The 18089-nt window shown below is 41.4% G+C and overlaps 1 protein-coding gene across 5 annotated transcripts in view; it reads right to left on the bottom strand.

The window, feature by feature from the left end:
* The window catches only part of gria4a (glutamate receptor, ionotropic, AMPA 4a), a 114609-nt gene that overhangs the window by 18098 nt on the left and 78422 nt on the right, over window positions 1–18089 (bottom strand). For all 5 annotated transcript variants that reach the window (XM_074641858.1, XM_074641861.1, XM_074641860.1 and 2 more), the window contains exons 12-14: window positions 17136–17351; window positions 16174–16334; window positions 1751–1949 (exon numbers count right to left, since the gene is read on the bottom strand). In XM_074641858.1, the coding sequence (XP_074497959.1) occupies window positions 1751–1949; window positions 16174–16334; window positions 17136–17351 (576 nt within the window). The remainder of the gene's footprint in view (window positions 1–1750; window positions 1950–16173; window positions 16335–17135; window positions 17352–18089) is intronic.

The raw sequence follows: 18089 nt of genomic DNA, 5'->3' as shown, positions 1-18089 counted from the left end.
GTGGTAAACAAACATTGTTTCATTGTAATCATGAGGTTTAAAATCCCACGCTGGTCCTTTTTTCTTCTAGTACTCCTCCAAAAGCTCGATGTGAACTTTGATAAAGTGTTATAAACAAATTAGCCGAAAAGTTAAAGCCAGGCATTTCAGCTTTGCGTCACTTCCAAAAATGTGAGCCTTTCTCAATTCAAGATCAGGAGAAAGTCATCCATTCATTCCTTTCCTCCCACCTGGACTATTGTAAATTGGTTTACACTGTCATTAGTCACTCTGCCTACAGTCAGAGCAGATTCCTGCTGCTCGGCTTTTGTCTGGCTTCAATAAACGAGACACCTCCCTCGCATTTGTTTCCTCTTACTGACTGCCAATTTATTTCACAAGTGACTTTAAGATTGTGTTGTTTGTTTTTAAAGCTGTGTAACCTCCTGTACTGTCACTGGACTTTTTCCTCTCGCATCCTGTTTACTTCCCTTTTCTATACTGTACCACAAGTAAGCAATAATGCAATAATGGATGGAGTGGAGGTGACGAATGCTGCAAAGCAATGGCGTTCTTCACCTCCGAGGGACACATGGGCGTGCACCATCACATTTATATAACGGCCTTTTAGAATGAAATACAGATCACAAGCGATATGAAAACTGACATCCATTTCTTAAAAAGTGCCCTGTGGAGTTTAGTGTTTACATTCAGTGTTTCTCACCTGAAACACGTGTATCCTTGAGGCCTAACAAACGTGTTGAATGCATTTCGTTCTTAATGAAACATTTGCAAAAACTAATTTTGAGATTCTGAAACCTGCATTGTTCACATCCATGTTTGCTAGTCTTCTTCTTCTCCACTATGTTTCTTGATGCTTTTATGTGTCTAGATGCAAACAAAATGGGGAGTAGCTCATAAATACATTGCTTCACCGCACTATTAGTGGTCAAAAACTCAGCAGGAAGGAGGCTAAATAATGCTCCAAAGTTAAGATAAATTGTTGCGATAAAAACTGGCATGGCCATTCTCAAAGGGGTCCCTTGACCCCTGACCTTGAGTTATGTGAAATGGATTCTACGGGTAACTACAAGTCTCCCCTTTAGAGACATGCCCACTTTATGATAATCACATGCAGTTTTATGCATGCGGTGTAAATGTGTTATTTCCACCTATTCTAAAATGGTGTATTTGCATATTTCTGCATACTGTGGTCCCTGAACAGTCTTGGAATTGCATAAATTAGGGATCACTTGAAAGCTGAGACTCTTATGGACCCAATGAGCCCAATTGTATTCATGTGTGATGATTTTAGTCCCCAGAGTAGCTGTTTCATATAGTGTGACCATTTTTTGAAACTTGATGTCACTGTATAAAATACCTGTTGCAATCTCTAGGATAAAAACAGCCTCATGAAACTTTACAACCACAAACCTAGAGACCGTGGACATTCAGAGGAGGTATGGCTTTCCTAGGTATATTGACTTGCTCCACTGCACTACAAGTGGTCAAATACTCCACAGGGTACCTTTAATCTTTTTCTGGAAAACAATCTAGATATAATGAAGATCATTTTATGTGTCTCTGTAAATCGTCATGACATGTATGGTATCCTTGAACACAGCTGGTTTTGTGCAGTAATGGTTGGGTTATTAATATCAGTGTTAACAGCGAGACCAGCAGGTCATCTGTGACTTTCTGGCTTAACATAGTAAAAGAGTGACACCTCTGACAGATTCAAGTAAATGAGCAGAGTGTGTGGAGTCCATACCCTGAAGAACTCCTTGGTAGAGCCTGAGTCCAGTGTCCCGTAGGCTATCTCTGTCTGTTTGGCCAAGTCCTCTGCGCTCTCTATGGGTGAGACCATCCTCTCCACAGTGAGGAAAGCAGCCAGGTTGGCTGTGTAAGACGAGATGATTATGAGGGTGAAGAACCACCACACACCTCCAACGATACGTCCAGACAGAGACCTGGAGAAAAGACAGACAAAGGAGAGGAGGGGATATTTGTAGATGAGAAATTAGCAGGACAAGTAGAGGATGATGAAGGTAAAAGATGAAGATGAAGGTTAAAGGGATGAAAAGAACATAAAAGAATGACAGAGGGAAAAAAACAGAGAAGGAAACATAATTGAGGTTAGTTCCTGAGTCAGAGATATTCAACACGACACGCCGTAGTTTTACAAAGCATTTTCGACACCACTGTGTGCATGACTGTGAAAATGACAGTACCGCCACAGTAATTGTCTTTCAAGCCTCGAACCAATTCAGCACTAACAATAACAAAGGCTACAACAGATTGTAATCTGGGCGCTCCTCCATCCCTCTCATCCTCATTCTCCCTTTTCTCTTTCTCCATGTTTACTCTCTTTATCTACCAATTGTGAGCTGAAGCATCAAAGTAAGTGGCAATTCATTTTGTTTGCACAAACATGTTTTCACTGAGTAAAGGGGAAGAGAGCAAGCGAGAGTGAGCACATTAGAGAAAAGGATAGAGAGACGGGAGAGGGGAGCAACACGTTAAGTTTTCTTTTAAGCACTGCAGTCAATAAAAAGTCCTTGAAGTTCTAATGGGTGCACACGGCGACATCAAATACCCACGCTTTGGAGAGAACGCGAGAGAAAGTGGAGCGGGTATTGGGCGAAACATATTCTTACAGTTCCTCCGTTTCCTTTAAAAATGTAGAGGAGCCATCACATTCACAGAGAATGAAAAGGAAGATGTTTTGTACCATTTCCCAAAAAGCAAAGATGTGTAGCTAAAGGGAACATTCACAGTGAATATGAATACATCCATGTTATTTGCACTCGGTAAATCAGTGATTTTAAAATGTGCCTCTTTGAATCACCTAACTTCCAGTCATAGAAAAGCTTGTGTGCTTATATCCAGATGACAGTAATTTCAAATAGGTAAATTGTCTGATGTATTTCATTTACTTTAATTAATTTTTCAAAGTGTGTATATCTAACTATAAAGCGAGAAATCTCTGTCTGTCTTTCTGTATGTCCTTCATATATCTCAAGAATCACTCATCCCATCGACTTCACACTTGGTGGGTGTATTGCTGGGGACCCAAGGGAGTGCAGTGTCAAATGTGGTGTAATTTGACCAGATTGTGGTGCCAAAACAACAACAACTTTATGCTTTGGCCTCCAATTTATGAACCGTAACTCTCAAAAACTAAATTATTTTTTCCTGGATTTTCCGCCACTTTGAATTTTCCTACTGCTCTGACAAATTTCAAGCAATCGTCACCAAATATGGTACCGAACATCTCTCTATCAAGCCAGAAAAAGTTAGTTTTTTTGGATTGTTGATGTTCCATACAGTTTTGCTATAGCAGGCCCTCAAAGTCAGCTCAAATGCTGTGGCCACGGCTTATATTACAAACAGAAATTTGGTGGACATGTGTAGATATGATGTCTGAGGGACCATCGTAAATTTGGTGCCATTCGACCAATAGGTGGCGCTGTAGCAGCATTGTCTAACTATAAAGGAAGGAATCACTGTCTGTGTGTATGTATAAATGTCCTTCGTATATCTCAAGAACCGGTCATCTAATCAACTTCACACTTGGCGGGTGCAAGCAGCCGTACCGCAGTTCTCAACAACACTACAAGCAGAACTTCTGGGGGCCAAGCAATCGGCCTACTCTGAATGGGCATTGCAATAATGTAATAAACCTGCAATTACAGTTTTTTTGGCAACGGAAACAAGCTGTGAACACAACACTGATGCATTATCACCTTGTAAGTCAATATATCTATGCCAAACAGTGGCTTATTTACACATCCAACAACAATATCATTCATTTGGAGTCATGTTTTTGGCCACCTGATCCAATAATCACTCTTTTTTAGCTCTGTTTTTGGTCTCTACCTCCTGAAGGAAATATATGTCTCCTTAGCTACTATATGCTCGACTATGTTTTTCAGCGAGTCGCTAACTTTGGTCTGCTGTTTGGTGCTGGGCGGTGTACAGCGGGGTTTTACAGCTTTTTCGCTGAAAACAGCTGGAAACGATGTTATAAGAGCGATGAGAGTGAACCAAAACATTAAAGTTGCAAGCTGCAAAACAAAAACAATGAGCTGAATGATGCCCCAACACTAGAGCTGAGGTAAACAGCAGAATTGAGGGATAAATATCAGTGGGTTCGTCTCTACAAGTGGTCCCTTTCACATGGCACATAATCATTTGATCCAATGTTAATACAATTTTTTATTATAGCTGCTTTAACAAAATTTGGGTGACATTCATATCCTCTCACAAGCAATCAGAAAATAAGGCCCAACATTTTTTGGACAGGTAGCTGATTCCACTCTGATGGGAAAGCAGTGAGGAGTTATTTTTAGGGTGGGCTGGGTTTTAAGGAGTGCTTGCTGGAGAGAGAAGAGAGGAGTGAGAGAGCTGAGAGGTGCATTGACGCCTGACTCGGCATAAATTGTCACCTTTTGGAGTAACTCCGCATCCTGCTGCTGTTTGAAAGCCAGCACACCACTTTATCCCCATGCACTCACACACACACACACACATACGCACACACGCAAATATGAATTGATAGCATGTGTCCTTGAGGCATTGATCTGTTTACCTGAATTAATGAACCTGGCATACACTGTGATGGATTCTGCTGAGAAAGAGCTGTTAGGTTTTGTTTTGTACCTATTAGGAGACAGCAGGAACATTTTTGTTTTTCAACCAGGTAAGACTTCATGATAGAAAGATAGAACTCGTTTTGCACTGGAAATGTTCACTTTCAAAAGCAATGCACAAGAGGGATCCAGGAATATGGATGGCGCATATTAAGAACGTCATTTTAATAGAATCTAGAGGGTCTCCAACAGAGGCCAAGAGGGGCATGTGATCTGATTGGTTAGCTGGTAAACGGGCTGTGACAGCATTTTATTCTGACGTGATTGAGTGACTGTGTGATTTAAGTGGACATCCAAACAGGAAGAGAAGGGGGGAATAAAAGCAAAGGAGGGAAGAGGAAGACAAAGATAAAGAGATGTAGAGAAGTGCCCTTCTCCACTGTGCATCATTATGATCAGTATTATCATAACAATTATATTATCACCAAAATGTGGCGAAACATACTGCTTATATCTCATGAAATGGTCGAGTTTGAAAGCAGAGACTTTCATTGATTTGTGTAGCCTATATTAGATTTTGGGAGTGCCACTTTAACATGTAAGGAGTCCATTTAAAGTCCAACTGAAATCACATTTAGCCATCCCTTTTTATAGTTTTCTATTATTGAAAAGAAGGAAAAAGGTCTTTGGGGAAATTATCAGAAATGCTTTTTCGTCTCAGCCAGTGCCTACCAATATAGGACTACGCCAGCATCTAACTGGACCGAGGTGACATTTGCATGTACGTTTACATGCTGTTTAATGTGCTGCAGCTGAGCAACTAATATAGCTAACAAACTAGCCTGCAAACTGACATTAGTAGCTCACTTTTCCCTTGTGAATGTTTGTTTGGTCACTCATTCAACCAGCTATGGTGCAGGAAAAGATGTGTGTTCATGTTTGGAGAACATAGGACAAGTTATTTACAGAGCAGGTATTTATGCTATAGCAATAAAAAAAAGCTTTCATTTGGACTTTAAGTTACACTTTATTGATCACTAAAGCAAAATGTGTCCTCTGTATTTGACCCGTTAAGAAAAACTACTAGCATTGGGCAATAAGGGTTGACCAAAATGTTTTTTTCAGGGCAATCAGACCGATAAAAGAGTTTTGGAAGCTATACTGTACTTTGCAGAAAAATGTTTATGCATTGTTTAAACGCCTTTAAGCACATGTTTAATTAAATGCTGCTAAAGAGAACTTTTCCACGTTATATTTAAAGAAAGGAGCCATTGCCCTTCCCATGCTGACACCTTCTTTGCATGCATTGCCTTCCCAGGTGTTGGTTGAGTGTAATACTCCCATACTGCACTTTTAGACCTTTTCTTTAGTGCATCCATCGAGACAGAAAGAGAGAGGGCGGGAGAGAGAAGGAGAGAGAGGTAGGGGCGGGGGGATGTAGACCGAATTCTCTACTAACATTGACAAACAGAGTGATGGCTGTCTCTGAACGCGTCCAACGTGGGCTGAATGTCAGAGACAAACTATCTTTCAGTGTTGGTAGGCTATCACTCGTAACCAATCAGATAGGGCTGTGGGCGGGACACTGAGCAAGACTAAAGAGTGGTGAGCAATGACAGGGAGAGGCGGTTGCCTCAGAGCCAAAGTAGCACATTTTTAAATGTATTTATTTTATCGCAATCGGATAAAAAAAAGAAAAAGAAATGATTCCGATAATAGTAAAATGGTTGAATATCGCAGCCGGTAATCGATAATCGGTTGATCCCTATTGGGTAACCACAGTGGAGTGGTCAGGGATCATCTCTATTTCTGTGGCCAGTGCTTTAGATAAATAGAGTAGACCACATTATTCAGACCTGTTAAACAGATTCATGACTTTTAAAAATTAGACTTCTGCTGAAACCTGGGAATAATCCAAATTCTTTAGTGCATGCAAACACTGTTGTTCATCAGCTGATTAGAGTACTCCTTTCTTACATTAGCGCTGTCATCCCAAACTGAAGAAATGTATTCATCAAAAACAAACTGCTTATCTAGCTTTATGTAATTATTCACTTGACAGATTAATTTCTTAGGTCCATAAATCTACGTGCAGCAGGTGAATGCATGCAGTGCATTTTAATATGCAATTTATTTAGGATAGCAACAAGATAACAAACTCACACAGTTACCTGAAATGAATCACCTTTAAGGCGACACCCTCACTCTATCTTGTCTACTTAAGTTCAGGTAAAGGCTTCTGATGCTGATCGAATAATATTGTACAGTATGTTGCTGATATGAATCAGTTTGTAATCTAAGGCAGAATATCTAAGACGGTTCTATATCTCAGTGAGCATGAAAGACCACCACCTTACAGAGGAATGAAAAACAGATTGGTTGAGGACAACATGATTAACAGCATGTCTCTTTGTAAATGTGTTTGGTTGATTTATTTGTGTGTGTGTGTGAATGAAAAAAGAGAGAAGGAGGTATTCGCCACCGGTGTTTGGCCTTGGAGTGAAGTTGGAAAGCATGTCTACCATATGGAGATCGATGGAGCTCCAATCAAATGAGACCGTGTGGGCATGCATGTGTTCACATGTGCACATAATTTTCAGCTCCTGTCACAAGTGCATTCTGGTGTTCGTGGGTGAGCTTTGAGAGTGACGTCCTTGATTCTTTATGCGACATGTCAGTGTGCAAGTGTGTTTGTGGCAGTGTGAACGCGTGTGTCGCCTGTGTGTGTGTAGTCATGTCGGGTGTTGGTATGCAACAGGCGAATCATTCTATAGCAGGTCATGTATCATCTATGATAGCCAACAGATTGCCTCCCGTATCCTCTGTGTGAAAGATTAATGGCATGCTGTTCCCCTCTCTCTCTCTCTGTCTCACACACACACATTGTCACACACAAACATACACACTTCCGAGCTATATAGTTCCTTGTCATCCACTGCATCTGAATTCTGTCACGTAACCGAAGAGACTGCAATTTTACGCTGTGTTTGCAAGCACGTGTGCATATGAACTAGCATGTGTGTTTTACTTTCATTCTTATGAGACTAATGGAAGACAAATATGTTTCCCCGTAGCTCAATCATCTACTTGTTTCATCAGATTACGCTGTTTGGCTTTTTACAAGTATGACAGTAATCACAATCATCTGGGAAGAAAAACCTGTTAATATAATTGCCATAACAAGAGCACACAAACACACAAAGCCAACACACACAGAAGAACATTCCTTTGCACAAACACGTTAAAGTACTAAAGTAGATTGATGCTGACACATCCACACACACAAATACAAGCAGACACGAAGATACAAACTGAGCCAGCGCTGGATAGCTGTTGATAATTGTGAAAATTGTAAACCTATCTATAAACATCTTATTTTTCTCATATAATACCACATATTATACAGCAGTTTTAGCATACATTTTACAGGCATTCCCCCCCCGAACCCCCTTTTTGGGGGCTCCTGATCCAAGATAAATTCTGAAATCAAGTTTGCAAACTACTTTGGACGCACCAGACATCACGGGTGACATGCGTTCCATTTCATTATGCAAATCGTGAGCTTGTTAAAAACTCATCTCCTTGTTCGTTAGTTAAGACATGCCGACAGGGGAAATGCAACACTTTTTAGCTGCGATCTGATTGGGGTGCAAACAAACCAGGTTTTTTCAAGTGATGGTGACAGACGTGTTAACAAATGTCGAGTCTGACAGCTATTAGTGCGTCTGATGTTTCGGGAAAGTGAAGCATGAATGTTTGATTAGTACAGGACAGAAAGACTAATGCAGATAGAAACACAGGCTTTCTTCTTCTTCTTGGCTTTTATCTTTCTCTTACATGGACTACAGGTGTGAAATAAAGTGAATCGACTGCCTGATTGAAACCATCAGTAATACTATACAGTTGATGGAGGCAGAATAAAAGGCGTGAAGCCAAACAGACACACATGAAAGAAAATCTGATTAATAGATTAAAGATTAGGTGCAGTAGGCAGATAACGAAGGCGTGATCAAATAAAATAATAACAGGGATTATATCAGTGAAGCAGAAAAGATATGATTAGAAGATAGGATTTATAAAAACTATTACTGGTGAAATTCATAAACACAGTTGGTCAGTGGGACTGGGCTCTGACCAGTGACCTTGAGATCATTAATTAGTCAGTAAGCTTCAGCGCTCCACAGTAGTTAGTTAGTCAAACCATTAGCTGGATCTGTTGCTATCATTAACTATTCAACACACCCATGGCCATTTACTCAATACTTACACATGACACATACACTCAGAGCCAGAAGTGCCCTCACCCAGCAGCGGACACACATGCACCCCCACACACACGAGAGGAGAGCTGTAATTTCAGATGTTTATTGACAGAGACAGATCCAATCCCTTGGAGATGTTCACTGGTGATCAGTTTACCTCTCTCTCCCTCTCCAGCGCTTAGTCTTCCTCAATGTACAACCTGTTCCATTTTTTATTCTTTATTTATTCATGCTATTTATTCTTTTTTTTCTTTTAAATTCCAGTCCCATCATCTAACTGTCCATCACTTTATCGCCACCCTTCGCGAGGTGACCGGTGCCAAACGCCGCCATTACAAACCCAAAAAGCCTGGGCTCAAAGATGGCAGGTGTGTGTGTGGCGCAAATGCCATCTCAAGGTCACTCTGACGATGTGTGCAAGTGTGTGTGTGTGTGTGTGAATGCGTTCATCTCTGCTGCCAGCCATTATCTTCTGCTTGATCGGAAAGGTGAAGGAAAAACAAGTCGGTAAAAGAGAGAGCACGTGTGTGTCTCTCAGAAAAAAAATAGTTTTCTATCAAAAGCACGCAGACATGCCATCACACACGTGCTGTAATTTCTAGCTATGTAAATATCAATTAACTTATGATTAAACAACAAACGCAACAGGAACAGGCGCTAAGTGAGAGAGGATGTAAGAAAGAAAGGGAAAATGATAGGTGGATGAGGAAAGAGGAGAGAGAAAGTGGGAGAGTTGAATAGGAGTGTGTGTTATACTGTGTCTCCCAGACTGCAGAGATGACTGCAGCAGGGAGAGGGGGACCCACACTGAATACCAATGGACCTATATGGCAGCTCAATACACAATACACAACCCACACAGTCTCACACACACGCTCAGTGTATAAAGTCAAACCTCCGGTGTGTAACACATGGAGAGCAGTTGACAAACGGATGCTCATAAAGGTTGTAAGATGACACATTATATAAAACAAGATTTTACTTGAGAAAGAAAAACACAAATACGCTGTAAATATCCAACCAGGGAGACTGCACCCACTTTCAGAAAAATAGAAAACGCATTCACTGTAAAACAAATCTCTACCTGTGCGTCCTTCCCTTTATTCACAGCTCAACAGTAAATGTCAACCTCAATACTCTGATCCCTGCTGACCAACCGGAGACGATACAAGTTGCAGGATGGATGACATGAAAAACACCAGAGCATGAATTAGCATCCCGTGGTTGGGGCAGACGTATGGAAGATGGAAAAAGTAACGATAATGTGAAGGAAAATACCGCAGGGCAAAACAAAGAAGTTGGGCATCAGTTAACAAAGTTAACACCGCTTAAAATAGCAATTCACCAGTCTATCAGAGGACTAATGTAAAATATATATATATGAATAAATAAAATAGTCAACACTGCATTCAAACTCATATAGTATCAATTAAGTCGTTGATTTTGTGTCAAATAAAATAGTGCTTTAAAGAGGACCTATTATGGTCATTTTCAGGTTCATACTTGTATTTTAGGTTTCTACTAGAACATGTCCATATTTTTAATGTCCAAAAAAACGCTTTACTTTTCTCATACTGGCTGTGCTGCAGCACCTCTTTTCACCCTCTGTCTGAAACGCTCTGTTTTGAGCGAAAAGCCCAGTCTGCTCTGATTGGTCAGCTGGCCCACTCTGTTGTGATTGGTCGACTGAACCAAACTCTTCGGTCTCCGCTCCAGCTCTGCTCTAACTAGCTTTGTTTGAGGGCATGCCAAACTAGCCGCTAGGCCGATATTATGCAAATGTGTTACTTGGTGACATCACCATGTTACGGGAGAAAAGGCGTGACTTCCATCAAGGCGTTTCAGGCAGTTCAGGAGCAGTGTTTCTGTCGAGGAGAGTAACTGACTTTGGGCTTTGTAACTTTGCAGACCTTTTACATGAACAAAAAACTATATAACACACTGAAGGAAAGGGGAAAAGCACAAAAGCATAATAGGTCCTCTTTAAAGGAATTTACTTGATCATTGATTCATTCAGAGACTAAAGCTCCACTTGCCCAGATTTCTGTGTAAAATTACACCTGCCTTATTGGCCTAAATCAACACACCACACGCAGAAGAGTGTTATTCTCTGTAATTGAGACCCTGTGGATTTGATCTGTTAGTGAAACTCTGGCTGAGTATAGAGACACAGCAAGAAATGTTCTCCAATTCTTTTATGCATTCTCTTTTATTAGTAATTGTCTCAGTGTTTTGTTTGCAGACATTGCTATTCAGCTCATAGAGGGGCAGATAAACTGAGGGAGTGAATAAGTGAACGTGCCTTGCTATATCCTTTAATGAAAGTAAATGTTAAATAAATGTTGGATATTTCTGTTAGAAGGAAAGTTGCATGCAGGAATACATCTTGTTATATGATAATATCTGTATATCTGTAGCACATTCGTGCTGTCAGTTCTGACTGAAGTTAGCATTATGACTTTGTCTGCCCGCAAAGGTGAACAAGAGAATGGGAGATTAAAGGTAATGTACTGAGGAGATAGAAAAATGATATGACATGATGGTATGCATGACGCGTCTCCTTTTCTAAGGACATGATGTAGTGTCTCTGCAGAGCACAATGTCACAGTGAGAGCTCATCCATCACTTGGTTTTATGGCAGAAAGCCTGGTCTACTGGCTTACATCATTTCTTCATCAAAGGATCTAATGAACAAGTTAATTTCATACTTATTTTCTACCTCTTCTTGCATAATAATAAATTGCATCATTCCCAGTTCACACTGAACGGTTATATGTGGATGCAAGGAACAGTACATGTCTGACGTCTAAGCCTCATCACTCCCTGCTCACGCTGACGCCTAGAGTGATTAGGGAGTGACTCACTACAATCAGCAGCTACAGGTGAATGCAGCTGATGATGTAGTGATGCTCACAGTGAGCGGTGTAGCAGTAGCAGCTTAGGCAGAACAAAAGAGTGAGCAGAGCGTGACAGATTAAATAGACGGATGTGGTGGGGATGTGTTGCAAAGAGTTGATTGTGTAATATGTGAGCGCAGCAGCGCGACTCGTATGCATCGACTGTTTATGTTTACCTCAGAACCTTTGAGAAACACTGACGTCAATGGGTGTTGTTCAGGTAGGAAGCTTTGGTCATGTCAGTTGGGTGGTTATCAATAATGACAATGACTTCTCATAACTAGTAACTAGGTAATTCACATAAACACTGTAGCACTAACTTGTCCTGCATGGCCTTATTAGATCGTTTAACAGCGTGCCCTCTCCCCCAACACCTTTCCTGCTATAACAGAAAATGCGTTGCATTATGCCCACTTATACGATTCATTGCATCTTGTCACTACAACGGCAGGCTTTTCAATCAGAGTATGGCCAAAAACTTTTGCCTTTAGATGTGATTGGATGACACCGTGTACGAAATGGTTCCTTTCAAGCATACTGAACCATTTACTGTATGCTGCTGCTTGATGCTGCCTATGTTGCCACAATGGAAGAGCGTAATTAAACCTGCAGTAACTGACTTTTTTTGGCCACTTGAGGGCAGCGGCGCAAACACATCAACGCAACACATCGCCTTTTAAGTTGATATGTCCGACTTATTCGCAAACAGTTGCTTATTTGTACATCCATCATGGTTCAGAGTCAGTGCTGTGCTAGTGTTTCGTTTGTACTACCACCATTTTCATGCGCTGATCTTTTACTGCTTTCATCCCCCCCCCCCCCCCCCCCGTCGGCCTCCTCCTCCTCCTCCTCATTAGGAAACAGTAAATCAGCCTACAGTATGTTAGCTCGTATGTCCCCTTACTGTCAATATTACCATTAAGAGATGTGCATCTCCAAAGCTCTGTTCTGTACCCAGCAGGGGGTCTCATAGCCTGATCCAAATCTGCAGCATGTTTCCATCAGTTTGCTCTCTGATCATCCTGGAAGCAGAGTCACACCACTACATACAGCTGCAGTACTAGTTGTTGCAAAATGGTTCTCCTCCAGAGACTGACATTGTGATGATACATTAGACATCATGTTGAATTTACATGGTAAATCCTTATTGTCTGAGCTTAGTTTGCATTGAAACTTCCTCCATGAAGAAAAATAACACAAGTGACAGATTTCTCATTCTACCGATATAATCAGGCACTTAGGACCGCAGTAATCTTGGCCTACAGAGGAGCTGTGCTGTATTGGAAGTGACAGGGCCGGGTGATTTGTATGACGAACACTGGCTTCATGTTAAGTATCACATTATCACCATGACAGCTGTAGCTTTTGCGCACACATCTATAACAAGTCCTGCAAGTGATGGAGAGGTCTGCGTGTGTGTGTTGGATTGTTGTGATACTGCACAGCGGGTGTTTTTTCTACACGTATACTGTAAGCAATGTGTGAAGCGTCTGTGTATTCATGTGCACATCCCGTGTGTGTGTGTGTGTGTGTGTGTGTGTGTGTGTGTGTGTGTGCAGCTGGTGTGAGTGTTTTCCATTCTGTGTGTTTGGGCTAGAATTGGCCTGTCAGTCTCAGTATAGTGGGGAGGAGTGGGAGACGACAGGTGTCGGGGAGCGGGGGAGGAAGGAAAAGAGAGAGCGTGAAAGAGATGGATGAAAGAGCGAAGGAGAAGGGCAGAAGAGCAAAAGAAGAGGAGGAAGAAAGTGAAGTTTGGGCAACCGATGTAGAACTTTTGTCCTTTTGCCAAAAGTGAAATGCTAATGGGAATGCAACATTTGAGAGATACTGGGTTTAAAAGCAGGAAAAAAGTCCCTGAGATGAGAAAAGATTGTTAAAGATTATATGTATGTCAGTGAGGCTGGGCATAAAGTTAAAGGGAGGGAAGGGAATTAGGCTGTCTGGGGTTAAATAAATGAACAACCTTTTCATATATATTCTTCACAATAATGGACATTTAGTATTCCCAACACCTACAAGATAAACCCTAATTCCTGCTGCACAGGCAGTGATGTGTCTTAGCGTAAAAAGCTTTTAATATTTATGAGAGCAATAACAACAGTTTGTTTGGAACAAATGGAAAGTTAACGAAATGTAGGAAGCTCCAGTCAAGTGTGTTTATCACTATAACATGCTGGTGCATTGAGGGGAAAACATCACAGCAGTGACTACTTCTCAGTGAGTGTTGCCAAAGTCAAGTCAAACAATATTCTCACACATGATCATGTTAGGGATACAGAATCAAAGATATATCCGTACATATTAATCTGAGACCTGGTGATCCAGACAGACGTTTCTGTCTTTCAGAGGCTGTAGCAGGTTGGTATCATATGGAACTAGAATGGCACTCGGAGAGCGCAGACCTCCGCCAAGGTGCCTGACTTTAAAAACAGATCACAGCTCACAGCTGTCGGTACCGTGAGGTGGTCGGCTTATTATTAACACAGTGTGTTTCCGTGTAACGTATCAGCGGATGCCTCTCTCATTCAGCAGCCTTGTTTTATCTGTATAACATCACACTACGTTGTCTCTCATCCCCTCATCTACCGCTTTTTTCTTTCTCACTGCGGACGGCCAGCAGCTGCCGCCGCACCTCAGAGTCTCGCCACACATCTACACACGTCTCTCTCTGCTCTCAGAAGGAGGCGGGGTCATGCGTCATCAACACGTCATCAGTTACACTGCACATGTGTTATACCCTGTGGTCTTAATGCTCAGGCTGCTCCGGACCATGATCCGGATCGCCACCAAAATCTAATGGATTGTTCATTGTGCTACACTCCACCCCTTCAAACAATTTCATTGAAATTCATATCGAACTTTTGGAGTAATCCTGCTAACAGACTGACAGACAGACAGACAAACAAATGCTGGTGAAAACAAAACCTAATTACATCACCTACTGTAAGGAATCAATTGGTACCAACCATGTCATGTTAGCTTGTCAGGAAGGAGGCTAAATATCGCTCCAAAGTTGGCGAGGGAAAAAAACAGACATTTTCACAGGTGTCCCTTGACCTCTCACCTAAAGATATGTGAATGAAATTGGGTTCTCTTGTGTACCCGCGAGTCTCCCCTTTACAGACATGCTCACTTTTTGATCATCACATGCAGGTTTGGACAAGAAACATGCAGTTTTTTTAATGCAGTATAAATGTGTTATTTTTGCCTATTTGAAAAATTATGTTTTGGAATATTTCTGCATACTGGGGTCCCTAAACAGTCTTGACCTCTAGGATAATCAGAGCCTCATGAAACATGAAACAGCCACAAACTACAGACCTAAAGCATTCAGAGGGTGGATGGCTTTCCTAGGTATATCGACAATTGAGAGAAGTGCTTGCCATCCAATCGCCGAAAAATGCAATTCTTGCAGAAATCTCCAAATGTCAAAATTTTTTTAAACCAAATCACAGCATGATTTTTTCTATGGTGGTCACTCAAGGTCTTGGTGTCTTACTGTGGTATTTTGGATGAATTATTGATAATTTGTATCAATTCTTGAGTGGTAAAAAATAGTTAAATTTAGCACCAAATCTTTGTAACAAATGGTATCAACCCAAAAATTGCTGCAACAACTTATGAGACATAAGTGAGCATGGGAATGACCATCATAAACTTCTATCATAATGTTCTAAACCCTTATACACTTTCACAATTTATTTGTAACTATTCACTGTTGTCCTACAGCACAGTACGAACCTTTGACCACTTTGTCTCCATGTCTATGATGAAGTGAGAAGTGTCCATTCACATCTCTGCTACACACATTTTACTCATCCGCTCACACATTTTCCTTCTTTCTGCTCATCGTCTATCACTCTCTTCTATCTGCATCTCTCTTTAGATTTGCTCCCTAAAGGTCTTGAGTATGATGGCCATGAATATTTCACTAAACTGCATTCTTAGGTTATCAATAATAAAATGCCATATTCCTATAAATATTCTAAAAATACAGCCGGACTCTGCCTCTTCAGTCGTGCATTAACAATTCATACACATCTAGCAAACTGCTAAGCCTCCCACCACAGCACACCCATATGGACACGGCCGCTGGACGATGTGCAGGTGTTTTCTTCTCACTTCCTTGTTTGTGTCTATTTATGTGTATTTCTGGCACAGCCTTTGTAACACACTGTCTGGGAGAAGCAGTCCAGTTCAGCGAAAGCTAAAAAAGTGCTAAGAGAGGTGATTCACATTGTCAACCGTCTGAATCACCACAGCCTAACACTAAAGCACTCCAACATTACAGACAGTTAGACAGACACACACGCTATCTCCATCCCACACACACTCTCCTATGAACACAGACTCAAATACTACATCTCTTACTCAGCCTGATGCACACGCCGCGCACACAAATGCACTCTGTTTGTCTCACACACGCCATTTCCCTCCCCTCACCGTGGCGAGATGTCGCAGCCCTGTTGCATGAAGGCTCCCAGTGAGAACCAGAGGGAGTTGAAGATGCCAAACTCGTTGGGAGGTTGGTCGGTGGGGCCCAGCTCTGTTGTGCCCTCCTCTGGTTCCTCTGCATGCCACTCATACGGACTGAAGCGACTCACCTGAAACAGAGAAGGGAAAAAAAGTGTCATGGATCATTTAGAGGTCTATAAAGGAAAAACAACCAGTGCAGGTACATAAAAACAATAAACAACAACATATTGAGAGAGAGGGAGATTAACACACACAAAGCCATAGAGAGTACATATGAAGGACTCATTCTAAGCTAACGAAAACAATGATTCTCAGTTTCAGGTGATTATACACAAATGAAAACATGGTTATGAATAATATATTATATATATTTCTATTATATTTCTAATAATAGATCCCCCGAAATGTTACACACTGTTCCTTTAAGTATTTGCATATCTTATACAGAGCTGTCTGTGATGGTATTTCTGTCCAGATAGGACACCTTTAAGTATCTAATGATTTCCTTCACAGAAGCTTTCTTCAAATACATAACAGTTGTGGGTATAAAGGCAATGTTACCATACTCGAAAACTGATAGAATTTATTGACGAGTTTTAAAAATCATTAAAACATACGCACTGTGTACTCTCAGAGTGCTGATCACACAAGTTATTATATCATCAGAAAAATGCATAGAGCAGCAAAAAACTGCCATCATCCCCTTATTAAAATTGACCAAACTGTCTTCTAATCAGCAGTAAATGTGTACTATAAGGATCTACAAGGTCAGACAGGGCACCATCTGCTGTAGCCCACTAGTTGAGAAATATTTTTTGACTTTGAGATGAATAAGTTATCTGTTCTTCCACCCCTAAAGCTTTAAAAACACTTCAAATCCACTGCAACCCAAGTCAAGTGCTGACTTTTAGTTTTTAACGCCCACTCACCAAAAACAGCACAACACTGACTCCAATGTAAGCGAACACTATGCACATCCAGATCTCGTAGGCCAGCGGGTCCAGGAAAGAGAAAACACCTGGTTTAGACTTCTGGGGCTTCTTGATCATGATGGAGATTCCCAGAGACATAAAGGGCTTCGAGAAGTCAATCACCTCTTCTCTCACCAGAGTGATGGTCAGCGGAGCCACGGCAATCTCTGCTTTCTGCAAAGAGGGGGTGGGGAGAATAGTACCGGTACTTAAGTTTAGTCACATGGTAGTGGTAGTTAATGTGCAGTAAATTCATGTAAAGCAGGAGACTGATGGTGAGCAGGAATTCTCTGTGAACTCCTGCAGATGGGCAAAGTGAGGACAAAGATAAAAGAGGGAGGAATAAAAATTGAAACACGAGGAGCAGGTGAAGTAGACAAGCACAGTAAAAGATCAGTGGAGTTTGAAGAAGGAGCAACATAAGGACGGGAATGAAAGAAATAAGGGAGGCAAAGAAGGGGAAGTGGTACAGCGGGGGAGAGAGAAGGGTTGAAAGAGACAGAGGAGGTAGAGGGAAAACCAGAAGAATGACAGAGAAGTAATTCATACGTAGGCATGAAAGTGACACTGCCAGAATATAAATTAGTCTGCAAGGACCCACACACGCAAAATCTGTAGAAGAGTCTAAAACATCATTCATTCAGCACACCGAGGGGCGAATTCACAAAGAATAGATTGCTGCTGCTGATAGCACAATGAATTGCACACCATTTGCAACCGCTATCTGCCCTGTTTCAAGGTCCGATTCATAAAAGATATTGCGCTACCTCTATACTATTCTTTTTGCAATCAGAGGAGTCGCCCCCTGCTGGCTATTACAAAGAATGCAGGTTTAAGGCACTTCCGCATTAGCTTCACTTTTCAGAACCAGAGTTGCCCACTGATCCTTTCACTGCATCCCAAAATAAAGGA

The sequence above is a fragment of the Sebastes fasciatus genome, chromosome 7 (assembly GCF_043250625.1).
Source record: "Sebastes fasciatus isolate fSebFas1 chromosome 7, fSebFas1.pri, whole genome shotgun sequence".
Lineage (NCBI taxonomy): Eukaryota > Metazoa > Chordata > Actinopteri > Perciformes > Sebastidae > Sebastes > Sebastes fasciatus.
This window is presented reverse-complemented; position numbering and strand designations above follow the sequence as displayed.